The sequence below is a fragment of the Falco rusticolus genome, chromosome 5 (assembly GCF_015220075.1).
Source record: "Falco rusticolus isolate bFalRus1 chromosome 5, bFalRus1.pri, whole genome shotgun sequence".
Classification (NCBI taxonomy): Eukaryota; Metazoa; Chordata; class Aves; order Falconiformes; family Falconidae; genus Falco; species Falco rusticolus.
In genome coordinates, this window is record NC_051191.1 from 27,889,644 (window position 1) to 27,908,189 (window position 18,546).

Sequence of the window (18,546 nt, forward strand, 5' to 3'; positions counted from 1 at the left end):
ATGAATAGGATGTACTTTCTGCAGTAAAAGTGAATTCCTCTGTATAGTAGATATAACTTTAAATAGGCAAAGGGTTAATTTTTCCCCTGCCCTGCCGGCCACAGCGAAGCACTGCTCTCTTGGAGGCTGGCTCTGCTCGTCCTGAAGAGAAGTGCTACCATCTACTGGGGATGGCTGAAAAAGCTTTTTCTAAAACTTTTTCTCCATCTCAAGGCAGGAATTGAAGGAGAAACAGGCCAGACTCAGGCATACTTAAAATTGTGGGGGGTTTGGTTTTTTGGGGGAGTTGTGGGGGGTTTTTTGTTGTTGGTTTGGGGGTTTTGTTTGTTTGTTTTTAAATCGGCTGGCAACCTCCTTCCCACCCCCAAACCCCACAAGCCATTTGAGAACTCCATTCTGGGACCAGGCTCTGTCCTGCTGACACCTACTGCAGCTCAAGGCAAATGCAAGAACAACTCCATGTTTTGGATGGAGGGGCTAGTAAAAAAACCAAACCAACCCACCCTGACAGAACCCCACAAAAGTCACCACCACCAGACCCAAACACCTGAATTTATCATATGCCTGTCCCTGGGTATATTACCTACCCAAGGAAGCGTTCAGCCTTTCATCACCACCCTGCTAGGCTCAGGCACGCCTGGCAGGAACCTGCGACCTAGCAATGTCCCAGCATTTAGCACGCTGATGGCCACCACGCTCCACCAGCTCCTTGGAGGAGGGATAAACAGCAGCAGGCTGATTACGTGTTTTATCCCCAAACTAGTTTGTGTCTTTTTCCTCTCCCCATTCATAGCAGGGAGCAAATGAGCCACCCTGTGCAGAGCAGCCAACACCTACCATATTCTCCAAAGACCAGGTACGTGTACTTCTTACGCTGCACAATCCAGGAGGCAACTTTCACGCCAAGCCAGATCAGCAGCATCCCCAGTGTGGCATCGAGGATGAAATTAATAAGGTAGCTAAGGGCAAAGGAAAAAGTCAAGTTTCAGTTGTGTTTAAGTCTTATTCAAAATCTTCTATTTCAATATGGGAACTTGTAAAAAAACCCACCCCAAGATTTAAAAAAAAAATAAAAATCCCCACTTAAAAGAGAGAGGAAGTGAACTTGTACTATTATTGGATTTTCCTATAGCCTTACCAGCTATTTCTTAGTTTAAAATCCTGTTTAGTAGACCAGGGAGTAGGCTTCACCAACTCTCTAGCATTGCTCATTGATTCAATATAGCATTAAATCATTCCTGGGCTACCCTTCCTCAGGAGTTACTCCCAGTTAAGGAAGGCTTTCCACCTGCAGCACCTTCTGTTCTTATCAGGATGAAATCCCAAGTTTCAGGGAAACTGAACCAAGCATTTCTGGAATTTCATACATGAAAATGGAAGTTCCTTGGAACTGCAGCTGCTCTGCAAACTGTGTGGCAGAAGAGGCAAAAAGTTCATTAACGAGCAGCTGCAGGAGGGTCCTACGAGTAGTGACACACTGAGGGGCAGGATGTCCTGGGAGAGGTGACAAGCCCTGGCTCAACAGCAGGCATCCCGGGGTCCCCAAAATCCTTCAGTTCAGGGTCCCCACTGCTGAGCACGGAGCCGAACCCAGCCCCACCGGGAGATCTGGGCTCCATGGGTTTGCTCCACAGGATGTTTAAACCTTGCTAGGCAGAGTGCCAGAGGCAGGAGACATGCAGGGACCTTCTGGGGATTGCAGGGTCCATGCTCTAATCCAAGGCTTGGTATTTTAACAAACTCCAGAAGAAAAAGCAAAAAAATAATTGCACTCAACTAATTTTTCTGGCCAGTTTTCCATTATTGGAATATTTTCTGCCAGGTCAGGCCAGATTTCCACAGCATGAAGAAAAAACCGAGCACAGAGCTACAGGAACTAACATTTCTTTTTCTAGAACTCGATACTTCCTCTGGATAAAGAGGCTGAAAAATAACAATCTGCTTTTGATATCCACTTTGAAAACATGACATTATGTTTTCTACATCTAAAGTCTCAGACTATCTTATTACAGTTTCAAGCTGCTGAAATAGGAGTACTCTGATACAAACATGAGGCTCTGGCGATTTATCCTGGGCGGGACACACAGCACATGAGCCTCCAAGCCCAGGGACAAGGCTGTGGAGTTTTAAGCTGCCTGGTTCAGGATGACAAGTCCGGTGGCACAGGGAAATATAAAACACACATTAAGGAAAAAAAAAAAAACCACAACATAAAAAAATATCCCTGAAGGGCACAGCATAGGCATGAAAAGGTTTATTTTAAAACACTGTGTTTAAAAAACAATAATAAATCATTTAGAGGTTATATTTAGCCCCAGCCAAATTTGTGCCTGTTCAAAGAAACGTATCAAGGTGTAGCACTTCCATAGAGAAAAAGGAGATGAGCCAGAAGGTTTTCAGCAGCATTTTGAAGCCTAGAGGAGTTTCTCAAAACAAGATAAAGTTAATTCTGAAACTAAATACGTAGCTGCAGAGTGGCTGGTCTGAAGTATAGGTGGCACATCTACATTAAGTCCCAAAGCCTGGCTTAGAAACCCCCCAAACAGGATTACAGGAATACGTGTGGTAGGTGCAACTAAATATAAAAATAAAATAAAATGTTCCCACATTGGACAAAGGCCTTCACCCACACAGTTCGGGAAGCATTCTCAATACTGCTTTGAGACCAATCAAATTGCAAAGTCTCGTGTGCAAACGGCATACTTAACAGTTGCAGCTGCACAAGACACCATTGCACTGTTTACTGCAGCTTTTTGCCAACACATTTCAAGGTGCATTTAATCATCAGAAAGCATGCTTGCACTGCTGCATCTCCATCAGAGCAGCAGACTGCAAAAAGCAGAAGACAAAACAGGCTCAGCATGGTTTATCCCCACACAGTGCACATAGTGCTTCAGTTTCTACCACGTGTGACATTTTCCAACATTCTTGCTTCTTTTTACGGATGTAGGGCATGAACGCCAGCACCTCCTGTACTTACAGAGAGCAAGGGTCCTCTTCAGTGAGATCCGACAGAAAAACATTGGCAAAGTGGATGAAGAGTGCACCTATTGCTTGCTTGGAGGTATCATAAAACCTGGGGGGGGGGGAAGACAAAAAGATCTGTGCCTTGGAGCACCAGCAGCAGAGCAGTCACCCAAGCAAAGGTCCTGCATGGATCTGCCTTCCTCCAACAGGCATTCCTGATGCCCAAGGAGCTGTACGTGGCAAAAAAGGGGAAGTTTGGCCAACTCCAAATACTTTAAAAAAAAAAAAGCTACCATTTCAGCACGTAGCTGCTCTATCTTGCAGATGTTGCTGCGGGTTAAACCTCAGCAGTGCAGGCAGCTCACGCTCCCGCACACAGCCCAGCTGCCGCTTCTCCAGCCAGCAGCAGGGGCAAGGAAGGTATTCAGCTACTCCCAGTTTTTGCACCCATCTGCAGGGAATTGGTTTGAATTCTTAAAACTGTTTTAGAGGAAGAACCAAACTGAGCAGACACTTCATCACTAACGTCAGCTGGTAGATCCATGCTGCTCAGCCAGCCTGACCACACGCTGATCCCAACCACACACCCATTCCTCTCAGCAGGCTGCAAATCCTGCAGCCCAGGGCGGCTTCGTAGTGCCTGAAGCCACCAGCAATGCCCAGCTCCCTCCCATCAGCACACAGCCAGACACCTCGCCCAGCCCAAGCCTGAGCTGGGCCAGGCTGCACCAAAGTGATTCGTTGAATTTAAGAACAAAGTCTGACCCTGTCTGGGGGAGAGACCCATGCAGGTACGCCAGGGGACTGGAGGGGACCATAACCTCTCTGTTCAATCACGTACAGTAGAAACAAGCTCTTCTGGAGGAGCTCGGCAGGGAATTTTACTTCTAGGGAGCACTGGCTGCTTTATGGAGGCTTCCACGGGAAGCAACAGCAGAACATTTCATTTAATGACTGAATACCATGCCGGGTACCCAAAGGACCTAGAAGATTGTTAGTATAAGAGAAAATAGCATTACATATACATGGTGTTTTCAAGCTCCAATTTAAAAATCTCACCATATCCTCCAGGGACGCCTCTCTTCCTTTGGTTCCTTAAATCGTTTCACTGCGAAGAAAATTAGAGAAGTTACGTTCATCAGCAGAGCTGAACCAATACACGTGTGCAGTCTGCAGCTATTTTCAACGCAAAGGCAGTCAAAAGATCTAGGGGACCCTCAGCACTGGCCAGCCTAAAGCTGAGCAAGGCCAAAGGACCTGGCTTCAAACTAACCAGCAACAATGCATGCCCTCCCGGGTGGAAGGAAGAAGAGAAGAGGTGTGGGCTTCTGGCATCCTTCGGCAGCAGCATGTTCATGCCATGGAAGTGACCTAAGGGAAGCTAGGGAGGCCTCATCACTACCAACAAGCCTGAATAATTCTTCCAGGCAAACTGAAGTTATGGTAGCAACAGTAAAATGATACGGCCCAAGAGTCCGTTAAACTTTTGAGTCACAGCAGTGCAATAAAGCCACCTCCTCCTTGCAGCTAACAGGACCAGAGGACCTTTGAGAAAACAGGACCTTGCAGATAACTCCAGCATAAAGGTACCAGTGCTGCTGCCCAAAAGCCTGCGAGCTGGCATGGCTCCAAGCTTGTGCCAGACTAGCATTAAAACATTATTTCATTACACAGTAATTCACATGCCCACTGGCTACCTCTGTGGAGCAGTACTCGGACACGTGGCTTCAGTACCACCAACTATATGCCTAAAAAAAGATACCTGAAGCAACTCTTTTGCCCTTGAAAACATTCAAGGTCAGGTTGGATGGGGCTCTGAGCAACCTGGTCTAGTTGAAGATGTCCCTGCTGGAGCTCCAGCTCCCATGGGACTCAACAGGCTTTAAAGGTCCCTGCCAACCCAAAATATTCCATGGTTCTTTAAGTAAAGTCCCTCTGGCCAGAGAGGAGTTTGCTCCTTGCAGCCCTTCACACCTGTCCTTTTCTAAGGGGTCTTCCAGTGCTGTCTGTTGTTGCAGTTGCTGCCCTGAGCTTTCTCTAGTTACTACCTGGAGATAAAAGCAAGTTGGATTTTTACCTAGTTTTGCTCAGAGTGGGGACTGAGCATTGCAGAAGCATTTCAAACGGTCCCAGTTAGTTTGCCAGGGAGATCTGATGCTCTCCTTGGGTTCAACCAGCTTTTACAGGCACAACAAATAGAAGCTGCTAACGGAAACGTACCAAGTACCACATCCCATGGAGAAGTCATTTTTGACTGCTTTGCTGTCACTCCAGCTAGGAGTCTGTTTTATAAAATACCAGGTAACAGGCCAGCTCTTCTCCCTTCAAACCTGCAGGTACCAAGGCTCTGGAACAAGCAGACCTGGAAGAGGCTTTTCCACTACATTAGATTTCTTAATTAGACTAAAAAATACCACCAGAAGCAAAGGGCATTCAGTGGACTGACTTGCTTTGCAGTAAGGCTACTAACAGCTACATTTAGAGTTAAGACCCCATCGTTAGGGGTGCTGCCTCCAAACCTCAGGCAGACGCAGATCCCAGACCTTGCCTCTGCTGCTGGAACCACTCTCCTCCTCACCAGTGCTAATGAGCCTAAGAGGGAAAGCAGGTTAAATCTGCCACCATCAGTTCCCAAGCATACTGCCAGCTTAAACAGGATTCAGAGGAACAATGAGCTGTGACTTTTTTTTTTTTTGGGAAACGGGAAAAAAACCCCAGTTATTCAGTGCATCCTCTCTAACTTCTGAGAGTCTGGCCAGGGATGCTAACAGAGCAGCTGCTTGGTGGTGCCACCTAGCAGTGAAACCAGGAGCCTGAAAGCAGCAGGAGACACAGGCATGAACCACTGTGCAGTGTACAACCCTCTCAGAGAAACCACCCCAAGAACTATAAGCATTAGCCACCAAATCCTTCTGTACATCCCAGCCATGCCTGGATCACTGCCACGAGTACCAATGAGCATGCAGACTGCAGAAGCCCAAACAGACCATCAGTTAATTTTATCATCACTAAGTCTCCGCCTTTGGGAGCCCTGTACCCTACTCTGCTCCTTCAAAAAGCAACCAAAACCCAGAACAGATACACACCCTTCCACTTGTCGCAGCTATGCTTTCTTCATCCCCCCAACAACATGTAATCTGCCACTGCCTTCATATTTACAACCAAAGGCATGTTTCACTGCTGCCAGTTCTTGGCACATGAGTATGCTTCCCAGGGCAAGTTAGGGATGTGAAGACAGACAGGAACCTAAAGTGGCACAGATAGAAGCAGGGACATCAGAGCCACATGCTCCTGCCTGCTCTCTAGTGGGGTAAGGAGATGCACTTCTATAGGCAGTAAGGAAACTCTTGCCTGTGGGAGGAACAGGGCACAAGCAACATCCCTGGTCCATTTTAGATCACTAACACTGCTGCTAAGGCCAGCATAATTTGAAACACAACTTGGTATCCAGCACTCTGTTTCCAGATTTACACTCAACCTGCTAGTCTTTCAGTTAATGAAATTGCAGAGAACTGAATAGCTTCTGTCCAAGTGAAAACTGCCCTTTCAGAGCCAGGGACTGAGCTAATTCAGGCATACCACAGTGTCTGGTCCCATGGACATCCTATAAAATACACACAGGGAATCTGAATGACTCTGGTTATAACCTGAAACAAGGCTTCTTCCTCCCCTGCTCTGTGAGGAAACACACAGCTTTGACAGCACAACTCATACAAGCTCCATGTGCCAGAAGGCTGGGAAGAAGCCCCAAAACATTAGCTGGATACAGCAGATTTCTAAGTAAAGGGCTCTCTGCTGTTCTGCATCTCGACAGTAATTAACTGTTCTGTTCAGTCCAGCTGTACATGAGCTCTCAGCCTGCCAGCTGGAGCCCTACCACCTGCCCCAAGGGACAGCCTGGACTCATTCCCCCAGGAAATGCCTTCCTGGTCCAGCCTGGAAGGATGCAGGAACTTCCCTGCCAGGAGCCTTGACTTTTCAGAAGTACCGAAAAGACGATCCACCTAACGCCAGGGCTTTGGTCAGGCAGAGTTTTCAGTGCCACTCTCAAATCCACAGAAAACCAGCACTCCAATGACCTGCTCTACTACCGCCATTAATGCGTAACAAGGCAGCAGCCACATCAAGTTACACCAGGCATTGCTGCAGCCATTTTTGTCCTGTCCCTGTCCAGAAAAAAAGGCCTGTTTTCCCTTACCTAGCTGAATCCCACCACAAGAGATCCCTGCAGCAATGACTCCCGTCAGCACCAACAAGGTCTATCATCACTGCTGCCCTTCAAAGGGCCATTTGCATTTCACCCACCCATAAGCAAGAGACCCATGGACCAACCAAGCAGTTTAAGTGGCCAGAAGTATTTAAACCAAACCTGGTAAGCTTGCTCAGCTCACCGGGCAGAGCACGATGCTGCAGAGAAGCTGTTGGAGGGGTCTGCAAGCCACAGGCCAGCCAGCTGACCACTAGCCTGACCACAAAAGCACCAGGGATGATTTTCATTATTTTCCTAATGAGAAGTGACATATTATGTATCTACAGCCACTCAGGCTAGAAACACAGTAATTCAGTGTGATAAGATGACAAGTAAGAGGTAGGAAGTTAATGGTGTAGTGCCTTGTTGAACACAGCTTGTCATGCCTCATTAGATTTAAGAGAGTTACCCGAGACTGTGTAATTATCAGAGACAGTAAAACTGTTGTATTAAAGATAAAAGCTAGTATTATAGAGAAATAATTGACTGCTTAATAGGGCATTTACTGTGCAGAGCTGCAGCAGGCTGTCTCCAAATGAAACCAGAAAATCCAGCCAAGATTACCGGAGCTCAAACAGGCAGAGTCATTTGGTAGCTGTGACCCAGAGGTTAGGGGTGATGTTAAATCCACGTAAGTTGCACAAGGTCTTTGGAAACTCAAGGAGCTGATGAAGCCCTCTTCGAAGCAGCACTGTTCCTTTTGTGCTTTGGGAGGACAGCACGGCTCTGGAGCCACAGGCTGAGCAGCAGCTGCAAGTGTCCCCCTCCTCTTCCAAGCCCTGCTGAGAGCCAAGCCATGACGGGCACAGCCACGGGCTCAGCTGCCTGAGGTTGGAGAACGGCTGACATCTCCTTTGCTCTTCTCAAAACATGTCTCAACTCACTGGAATCAACTCAGTTTTCCACTGGCCATAGGCATGGGTTTGCTACCGTGGCTCAGGCAGATCAGTCCACCCTTCAGATTTATTTTAAGAAAGCTGTGCATGCTTATGCATGCATCAAGCAAAGAAGAAACATGTGATAGTTTAGTTCTAGCACCTACAACCAATTAAATATTGAGTTTGGTGTACAGAGCTGCATAAGATGGGAGAACGCCCCCAACCAATTGGACTCAAAATAAGACTAGTGTGTTTTGGGTCGACACCAGAAGACACTAGGAATTTGACAGCACAAACTGACATCTTCCCAGCAGCTACCAGCCACAGCATTGATTTTAACTGCTTCCCTCCTCAGCTTTGTCCATGTGTAAAGCCAGCTGGCTTTTGCAAGGAAGCAGCATCACTGCACATCTCTACAGTTCAGTGATCCTCCCAAAATGCCCGATACCCAGAAGCCTGGTTAGGACAGTAGTCCGGGCTGCACCACAGGCCAGGAACGCACAGGTCCCCCAGCTTTCAGGTGTACAGTTGCTCCTCATGGACCCACATGCAAGTCACTGCTTTTAAGTCTTTAGAAGCATGCTATACACACACAGTAAGGACCCCTCATCTCATTTTGTGCCTCTTCACACCATCACTAAACAGGAAACTAGTTCTAGTTCACGAACCTTTAGATATTCCCCCTCCACCCCCATTCCCCCCACAATCTTTCTAAGGGGAAGAAAACACCAGTGGAAGCATAGGCAAGCTTTCAGACAAATCTCTGAAGTCTAAAAGCAGCAAAGAACCTCAGAGCTGAATACAGGTTGGGAACAATTGCTCCAAGGTTGTCTTCAACTGAGGAAGCCTGAGAAATCAACCTGAACTCACATTTCCACTGGCAGTACAAAGTCTGAACATCTGCAGCACATTTAAAAGCAAGTCCTAGCTGGTGTCAATGACCTGCTGAGTTGCCCCTTTTAATACAGGGCAGAACTATCTGTGCTGAAAAGCAGCATATCCGAGAGCTGTGTCAAGTCAGCTGCCTCTGACAGCAAAAATACATCCAGTGGTGCATACTGCTGCCGCAGAGATGCTACAGGTTGATAGGAGATACTGGGTGAAAAGCAGCTGAACACCCCATGTTCATGGCTGAGGGTACTTGTAATGGAGCTGGATGCTAGAGCAAGCACTGTAAAAAAAAAAAAGCTGCTAAATGGAGGAAGAACAAGACTGCTTGTCCAGGTTCTTCCTGCAGGACCCAACCCTGCACTGCACCTAGTTCAGTCTGATCCTGAATTATTCAATTTACATTTCAATAAACAGTGAAGTGGGTGGATGTCGGCAGTACAACAGTTCACACTGTAGAAATGCACTTCCTTCAGAAAGGCTTCAAAGAACAGCAAAGGGAAGCCTCATGAAGTCCCAACCTGAAGCACACGGGCTGCTCCATAGCCCTGCTGCAGCATGGAGTGGAAGGGCTGTGTGCCCACTTACACTTGCCACATGGTCCAAAGCATCCCAGGAAAAAGCCGGGCAGGTGGGAAGACAACACTCCTAGAAGAGTCAGGAGAAGGGAACCCAGATCTATCCCATTAAACAGAAGCAAAGCACCACCGAGACAACCGCCTGCCTTCCTGAGCTGCTGTCCCCATCACTTACCGCACTCTCCCTACCTGGCTCCAGTTACTGTAGCACAAAAGCCATGAAGTCAACCCAAAGGGGAAGGAAGACAAGTGACAACCAGACACAAACCCTGCCTGTGGCTGAGAAAGGACAGCGCAGGAAACAAAATACTGCCAGGCCCTTCCTCTGCAGTCAAGGACAAGAAAGATCATACACACTCAGAACTCCCTCAGGACCACCAGGCTGGGTGGAAGCTGGACATCTGAATAAGAACCTGTGAAGGGGGGGGGGGAGGATGGACGGACACAAAAAAAACAGTTTGGGAGGAGAGTCTTTCGTTAGAGATCTGTAAACAGTCAGAAAACTAGAAGATAAAAGCTCAGTGACAGCTATGCTCACCTCCACCCCTCCCCCAGATTAATAAGAGGTAGACATTGACTGTGGTGTTTTCTTGATGCAGTAGAAAGGGGACAGCTTTGCCTACCCCAGACACATGCCCTGAAGCTACCCAAGTCTGCAGCAATACTGTTCCACGGTATACTTTCATTTTTAAACACATTCTCTGGTTATTACCGTCAATTAAGACAAGGACAGCAGCAACCACCCAATTGCCCTGTGCTGTTCCTCACCCCATTCCTGGTGGAGCACTCCTGCATGTAATGTCCTCCCCGCATTCCCCACCAACCCACACCACAGTCAGACAGCTCCACTGTAGATGCGTGCATCACCACAGGTGCCTTTTACCCCTCTTGGAAATAAACCCCCTCATTTAGGCAAAATTAGCTGCAGTAGCAACCAGCTGCTGATCAGCAAAACAGACTACCAAGTTTGGTTTCTACAAAATTCAAGGGGGAAGCATTTCTGTAGGAGAAGCTTAGTTATGCTTCGCTGACAGTCAGACCACCTCCTTGGTAAATCTTATTGCAATCAACCAAAGGATTCAAAAAGGTGAGGTTTGGGAGGGAGATGTTGAGTCAAGGGACAAAGCTTTTAGGACATGATTTACAGGAGATGCAAGCCTGGCTGTCCCCACCTCCCGCATCCCAGCAACAGACCCAGAGGATGAATACTGGAAACGAACCTGATATTAGAAGCACGCAGAGAAAGCGCTGCAGCATTAATACAATGAAATTGCGAGTGGCCCACCCAAAACAACAAAAAAAAAAAGCAAAAAAAAAAGGCACTGCAATGCCCAGAACTTGTTACATCATCACTGCTTTTAAGAGAGGGGCTAGCTAAACTGCCTACTGTAAAGCCCATCTCTGGGCTAACAGCACACCAGCAAGAGGGTTAGGACTTTTTTCTGGCCCTTGCAGAAGAGAACTCAGAGCTACTGGACCAGAGGGGAAACAGCAGCTCTTTCCCTGCCCAACCTCCATGTTATTTATAGGCAGTACAGTCTCCAACAACACATTTCAAACTGGTTTGAAGGACACACCTTTTCCCAGGCTTTTTCCAAGCTCCAGGCAGGAAAGAAGCCAACATGCAGGATACAGAGGCCAAAAGCCTGGGGTCTGCACTATTCTTAGCCTGAGTATGCAGCTACTCAGACAGCCTGACCCGAGACACAATGGGAGGAAGCAGCAGCCACCGTCTGCAGAGAGCAGCCAACGCGCTGGCGGCGAGGTAAGCGCACGCCCAAGCCAGTGAGGCTCTGAACACACATGCTCCATCAGCTCATGGAGTAGCAAAAGCCTGGTCAGTGGTTTAAGGAGACAGATTCCTAATAACTTCCACACTCTAGTCTGCCCTAGATGTAATCATTCCCTCCCATCACCATTGTACCAATCCTTCAAGAACGTAAGCAGCCGCCGCCAGACTGGCAGGGGGAAAACTCTAAGGAAGGAATAGGAATGGGAGAGATGTTCTAGGTTATCCTGGATCTGCAAGAGGTGAGGCAACAGCTGAGTATACAGACTGAACCAGTTCCTACTGAAGATATCCAGCTATTGCTGAGCTATTCTACAGTGTCTTTGAGATACGAGTTTTTCCTGGGATAGAGTGCTGTGCCTTGCAGGAGGAGTATGCACGGACAGCAGGTTAAGGCACTCAGGAAGCCCTTGCTGGGGCAACGGCCCAATGCAAGGCTCTGCATGGTGCTGCACACTGGGGCTCCCAGGCTGATGCAGGTGGACCACAAGAAAAAATAAGTAGTTCTGCTTTTTCCAAAAAAAAATAAAAAATGAAACCCCTAAAATACTTGGACCTCTTTCCTCCCTGAGATCTCACTTAACAGCTACTCCTCTCCCCTTTCTTGTGCGGTTGCTGACATTGCTTAGCCCACCTGTTCCTAGTCCCCACAAAAATCCAGTCATCTGCAGATCTAGTGCATGGGAAGCTCTGGAACCCACAGAGCAGCATCACCTCCCTGTCATCCGCCCTGCAGAGACATATCAAGAGCTTCAGCTGGAATATTCACTCATCTCGGGACCTGAACTGCCCAAATGAAGGCCACATAGTACCTTGGTATGGCTCTCAGTTTTAAGCTCTACCCTATGTGTCATTCCTGCACGGATTTTTACAGCTGTCATTACAGCCAGGTGCCAGGTGCTCATCAGCTAGTTTTGAGACAAGCACTAGTCACGCTTTGCACACTGAGAGGAGGGCATATGTTTGATGACACGGGAAGTCTTACAGGAGACCTGGGCTGAGGCTGGGCTCCAGCTCAAATACCAGGGGTGTTGTTTAACTCCATCCCAGGGCAGGCAGTAGTGGCTCTCTCCACATAAAGCATTACTACATTTCAAGCCAGTCCCTTGAAAGATGGAGTTTAGACAAGGAATGCTTTCTCTTAAGACTGTGACATCCGAGATCATTTGTTGCAGCACAAACAAACCAGTAGGCTGCAACAAGGCTTTACCATTGGTCAGATTCTACTGTCTGTGCTGTATCTCCTGCCTCCAGAGGTCAGACCACACTGCTCCTCCTCCATCCAACCCCCTCTCCAAAATCCTCAGGGCTATTTAACCACTTAGCAGGAACGAGATACAGGTGCACATCGTCCATGTCAATCAACCCACTGCCGCTGAGGCAAGGCCACAGCTGCGTGTTATCAGTGCTGATCAACCCACTGCCTTCATTCCTCTACAATTATTAAGAGAGCACCACCTGAAGAATGAAGTGATGCAGCTGGGCTGGTAGTTATTGTTACAGTCTGTCATAGACTTTTCCTCAAATGCTGTAAAAAAAAAAGCTGGTAATTTAGCAGACTCCTCCTTAAAGCTTTACTTTCTCCACCTCTTAATTACAAAAAAACCCTAGTTTCCCTGTAAAGTTTCCCATACAGTTTGAAGTCACCTGTAATATCAACTGTTCACCACATGTTGCAGAACCAACTCAGCAAGGTGCCTGGTAGCCCTTGGGTTACAGGTAACTTTTGCTGAAGTTTAATTCACCAGCTAATTTCCCAGCTCATCAAACCCATCCGTTCCTTTGGAAACCAGGAATCCCACAGTCCTTGCCCAGCAGGCAGCTTTAGGCTCAGCGTAGCTGTTCAAAAGGCAACTTCCAAGAAGAGGTCAACGTAATCAACAGCTGAAATTCAAAAGCTTTGTAGAAAGCTGCATGCGACTTAATGAAGCACATCAAGTGCTGCACACACCTTCCAGCTTACAAAGCACAACGTGCATTTTCAAGCTCGGCAAGTTTTCAGATGTACTGAAGCAGAAGAAAACCATCTTGAGAGTCCTGCCATACCTAGCTTTTTGCTTAACCCACAAATCCACATGTAAATTAACTACTGCAGTCTGCAAAGCCCCATGCTCCACACCTCCAGAGACACAGTTAACCTCTGTGGTTTGGCTTTTCCCTGGAGGGAAAAGCATCTGCAGTCGTGAAGTTGCCATTTAAATACACACGTGGGTGAATAACCAAAATCAAACACAGTTATGCAGCTCTACCAGAGGAAGCGAAGTCAGCAGAGCCTGTCTTCGGCGTGGTAAGCCTGTAGTGCTTTCATGTCCTGGTCAAATTGGTTTCAAAACAAAATGGAAATCTGGATAGATCAAGTGCTCTACCATTTATTTCTTCTCTTTCCTGACACGGACTCACACTCTCAGCCACCCTCATGAGAGATTTCCAGTGTAAGAGTCCAAACACATCACAGAAAGCACTCGGGATAATTCTGAAGCATAGGAACAGTGCAACAATTCAAACTACATATAGCACCAAGCCTGAACTGGTCACTGGGGCAGGATCACAGAATAGTTTGGGTTGGAAGGGTGCGTTAAAGGCCATCTAGTCTAGCCCCCCTGCAATGAGCAGGGACACCTTCCACTAGAGCAGGTTGTTCAGAGCCCCATCCAGCCTGGCCTCGCATGCTTCCAGGATGGGGCATCTACCACCCCTCTGGGCAGCCTGTGCCAGTGTCTCACCACCCTCACTGTAAAAAAGTTCTTTATATCTAGTCAGAATCTACCCTCTTTTACTTTAAAAACATTACCCCTCATCCGATTGCTACAGACCCTACTAAAGAGTCACAAAAGGTTGCTGAAGTATGATTTATCTGGTGGAGATGCGTACCACAGCTTCCACTAGTCCCTCTCAAAGTTCAGACACTTCCCTACACAAGGATGCCATTTCCCACTTTCAGTAACCAATTGTCCACCATCCAAGAGAAAAACACACTGGAAGGCCAGCTGGTAGGTCAACAGAGACCGGGAAAACAGAGCAAGGAGATACTTCTTACGGTCTTTACCAGTAGTTTTCTACCACAGTCAAGAGCCACTGCTTCTTTTACAGTCAGTTCGGCAGACTCCTATTCTGTGGTCCTGCCTTCAGGACAGAGTGCTTGGACCAGTGTATGAACCATCCCCTAGCTGCCAACAGAGCACCTCCTCCATCACCAAACCCTCCCTGGGGGGGGTCACGCTGGGGTCCCTACCCCAAACAGCTCTGCCTTCTTAGGCTAAGCTAGAAGGCAAGATGTGCCAGAAGAATATATCCAGCAGTGAAGTGCAAGAGGAGAGATAAGGGGATGCTGCTGTCACATTAGACAGATTTAAGACATTTTGAAAAGTCAAGCTGAAAGCCAGGTTTCACTGGGCGAAGCAGGCTATGGAGCTTCACCTGCTACAGCCCTCCTCACTGGGCAGTATGAAGTCGCTCCAAGAGAAAGCCTGTTTTGACATCTGTAGCACAAGTGCTACTAAACCTTCTTCAGGAGCTCAAGGGTTGTCATGACTTTTTCAGGAAGAGAATTAAGTCTTCTTAGAAGTCCTCCACACCATTTGTGGTAGAAAACAAGTACACCAGCTCCAAGGAAAGTTTCTTCCATTCACAACAGAGAAAAAAAAGATCCTTTAACACCCAAAACCTGTTTCTCTAGCACTCCAGTTAATTCACAAAGGCGGCTACAGCTCAAATTTCTGTAAAAGATCTCCATTTCTAAGTGGCTTGCTGTCCAGGGTGCAAGCCTGTATAACTTTTGCTAGTTAAGCTTTTGCTAGCCCCTTCCTCAAAAAAAGGTTTAAACAAACAGCAGCAACTTGCAGGAACTCAAGCCTCAAATCACACCCAGCATCTGCAGCTGAGATAACTGAGTTGAGAAAGCATGTTGCAGTTGAGTGATGATCACAGCAAAGCGTTACAGACTACTTCAGATGGGATTGCACAATTATCCACACTCCTCAGTGTCATGACCTCCCTAAGGGTAAGTTCTTGCTCAGGAAACTGGATTGCCACACGCACACAGCTGTGCGGCTTTACTGCCTCTCAAGTGTTTGTGCCTTAATTCTTGTAGCAAGTGCCCCTACAGCCAAAGTGCCTCCAAAGCCACCGCAGGCAAGTGGGAAGGACAACTCATTTAATTTGATTACCAAATAGAGCAAAGCTGCAACCAGAGCAAGCCCTGGACCATCTTGGAATTAGCCTTGACCACAAACTTAAAGTCCTTCTTGCTGGAAAAGCAAGAGAGGATTTGTAGGCTCAAGTGAACTCTGTCATCACTACTGCTCATGGGAGTTGACAGACATATTAACCACACTAAACAGCTTCCCTGACTCCCCGCCAAGGCTGGCCATCACTACTTCTGGGTTCTGTTTTCATCACACAAACGACCCATCTCACATAACCCGCAGCAATGGGGAGCAACCACCCCACACACCCCATTCAGACAATCATGCAAGACTAAATTTCTCCTCCTTTAGGTTCTCCTACGAGGTTGGCAGGAGAGAATCTTTCCACAGCCCCAAGAAACAGAAATTTAAGGACACAAAGTCTTTGATAAAACCACAAAACTTTATCCTTCCTGCAGTGGGCCACACTTGGGACCCACATTCTGGATGTACGCTCTGTGAGCGCATCCCACGCACACACACCTGCAAACCTTTGCAGAGCACCATGTTACTGCTAGTTTGAGTTCCTCTAGATGCTTTCAAGTGCTCTGAACAGCATCTGCACAATTTGGAAGTCTTACCTATTCAAATTCAGGTGCCTCTATAGCCAAGTTGAGCTGGCACTTTAAAGTAGAAAGAATGCAAAAGTCACTGGCTTGCATTCCAATAGGAAGTGAATTTCACTCACTGACCTGTAAGACTGAACAAGCTAGCCTGCAACATCCTATTAAAGCAGAAATGACAGACACACAAACAGAAACACGCACCCAGGAATGTCACAGTACTGAAGGAAGTGCCATCAAAGAAGGGCTGACGCTGACTGCGGTGACATTGGTGTCCCAAGTTCTGGATGAGCCATCCACCTGGGACTTCCTGACTTGATGCTGGGCTGGATGGAGTTAAGATGCAATCAAGGTTCCCAGGAACCTTTCTGATTCTGGACACACATCACCACCAGCTCAAGAGGCTCCCATCCCTCCCAGCTGCTGGAGCCTTCTCCTCCCCAGGAGGCTAACAACTGAACGGGCCATGTGAACAGCCCAAAAGCTGCTTCAGAGCAAGTTACTACCTTACGTAAAGTCTTCGGTAAGCCCACTCAACCGTCCTGGGTTAAGAATATGCATACAAACAGCCCGCACATCTGAGCAAGCCTCCAGCTAGGTGTGTGAGTGGGCACAGATAAGAAACAGCTGGGGTGAATCAGGGACCACCAGCCCAGTTGCAGCCAGAGGAGGTACCGCGGTTGAGATCCCAGGGCTGTAAACACATCTGCTTTTGGGGTCCCAGCCAGCTGTTCCCTTCACAGCCTTAGTCACTGAGCAGATTCACAACGAAACCGCCCAGGATCAGCTTTCGGTTTCTCCTCATTAACAGAGAGGTTGTTAATGTTCAAGGAAATCTTTGCATCAGGGGGAGGACAACAGTTCACCCAGAGCTGATAATTTGCTAGCAGGGGTTATGCAGCCTTCATCCACAAGAGTATTTTGATATGTTTAACTGGTGTCCTTGATTTTACGGGACACCCCATGGAGCTTACAGCACAGTTGAACGCCCACACGCACATCACCATGGGGAACACACACACACACAAAATTAATCTGCTCTTACTGTCAATATTTGGTGAAACACAAGCAGCGAAGCGTTGCAACCGGGCTATTCCAGCTGGAAAAAGCTATCGGATATCGCAGGAAGAACTTGTTGCAGTTGTCCCCGGCAGCTTGGTGTTAACCGCAGCACTGGAGCCCTTTGAAAGCAGTTTCCAGAAAGCAGAGAGGGGCAAGCGAGCCTCAAAATCTGCAGCTAGTTAGGCAGAATACTTGGAGGTTTCAGCTCACTGTCACCACAGGCTTTTAGACAAGAAAAACAGACCGACTGCTGGCATGTTACTCAACTCGTGCTAAACCACTTAACCCAAAAAAGAAGGCACGCGCACGTTGCTCCAAGTCAGACGCAGCTGCAGCACAAGGCAACAGTAAATTTTGTCGGGTCTTTCAGACTTAGTGTCCCCCACCTTTTGACACTGCTCGGCTGCTTTCTGTCCATACCACCCCTTCACGAAAACACTCTCCCACCAACCTCCTCTCCCCAGCCTCCCAAGTGCTAGAACTTTACGGTTTGCGCAAAATTAAAGAAAACAACATCACAGCGCAATTAAGAGCTGGGTTACTCTAACCCAGCCGCACCGTAGCCGACACCCGCCCTATTTTTATCCGCTTCTTCCTCGTAAACCCCCCGCTCCCACCATCAGCTTTCGCGCATCATTAAAATTTTCCAAGTGACTGAGCAACGGCTCCCGCACGCCGAGTTTTAACAGACGGGACCGCAGCCGCCGGGGCTGCCCTGCCGGCAAGCTGAGGCTGGACACCGGAGTTCTAAGAAGCAGCCGGCAGCTGCCGCCCCCCAGCCCTGCACCCCGCGCCGGGCTCCCCCCCGCCGGGGTCCGCCGCCCCCCGGTACTCACGCATGAGGGTGCTGAAGGCGCACAGGGCCAGCAGCGACTGCAGCAACACGCCGAAGCGCCCCAGCAACGCGCCGCTGCCACAGCCGTGCGCCCGGCGCGGGGGGGCCATGGCGGGTGCGGAGCGGTGCGGAACGGAGCGGAGAGGCCCCGCCGCGCACAAAGAGCGGCCCCCGGCCGCCCCCGCCCCGTCCGGCCCCTGCCGGGGGCGGCCACACCCGGGGGCGGGCGGGGCGGGGGTGGGGCCGGCGGGCGAGGGGATGGGGATGGGGATGGAGAATGAGAATGGAGATGGGGATGGTGGATGGGGACGGAGGATGGGCATGGGGATGGAGAATGAGCATGTGGATGAGGGTGGAGATGAGGACTGGGATGAGGATGGGGATGGAGGATAAGCATGTGGATGAGAGTGGGGATGAGAATGGGGATGGGGATGGAGGTTCTAACAAGCCTTTTTATATATTTCTTAAGAATAGGTATCTGTACATGATTGGTTCACTCACAGACCATCAGTTCATAGTTGGATGGCCTTTTCTCTGCTACATCTTTGATACA

General features: G+C 48.4%; 1 protein-coding gene across 2 annotated transcripts in view; it reads right to left on the reverse strand.

The window, feature by feature from the left end:
* The window catches only part of LOC119149429 (store-operated calcium entry regulator STIMATE-like), a 35,343-nt gene extending 17,183 nt beyond the window's left edge, over positions 1 to 18,160 (reverse strand). Inside the window, exons 1-4 of one of the 2 annotated variants that reach the window (XM_037390675.1) lie at positions 17,995 to 18,160; positions 4,027 to 4,075; positions 2,981 to 3,076; positions 838 to 959 (exon numbers count right to left, since the gene is read on the reverse strand). In XM_037390675.1, coding sequence (XP_037246572.1) covers positions 838 to 959; positions 2,981 to 3,076; positions 4,027 to 4,075; positions 17,995 to 18,103 — 376 coding nt within the window. In that variant the 5' untranslated portion in view covers positions 18,104 to 18,160. The remainder of the gene's footprint in view (positions 1 to 837; positions 960 to 2,980; positions 3,077 to 4,026; positions 4,076 to 17,994) is intronic. The other variant, XM_037390676.1, reaches the window with a different exon arrangement.
* Between the last annotated feature and the right edge of the window lie 386 nt (positions 18,161 to 18,546).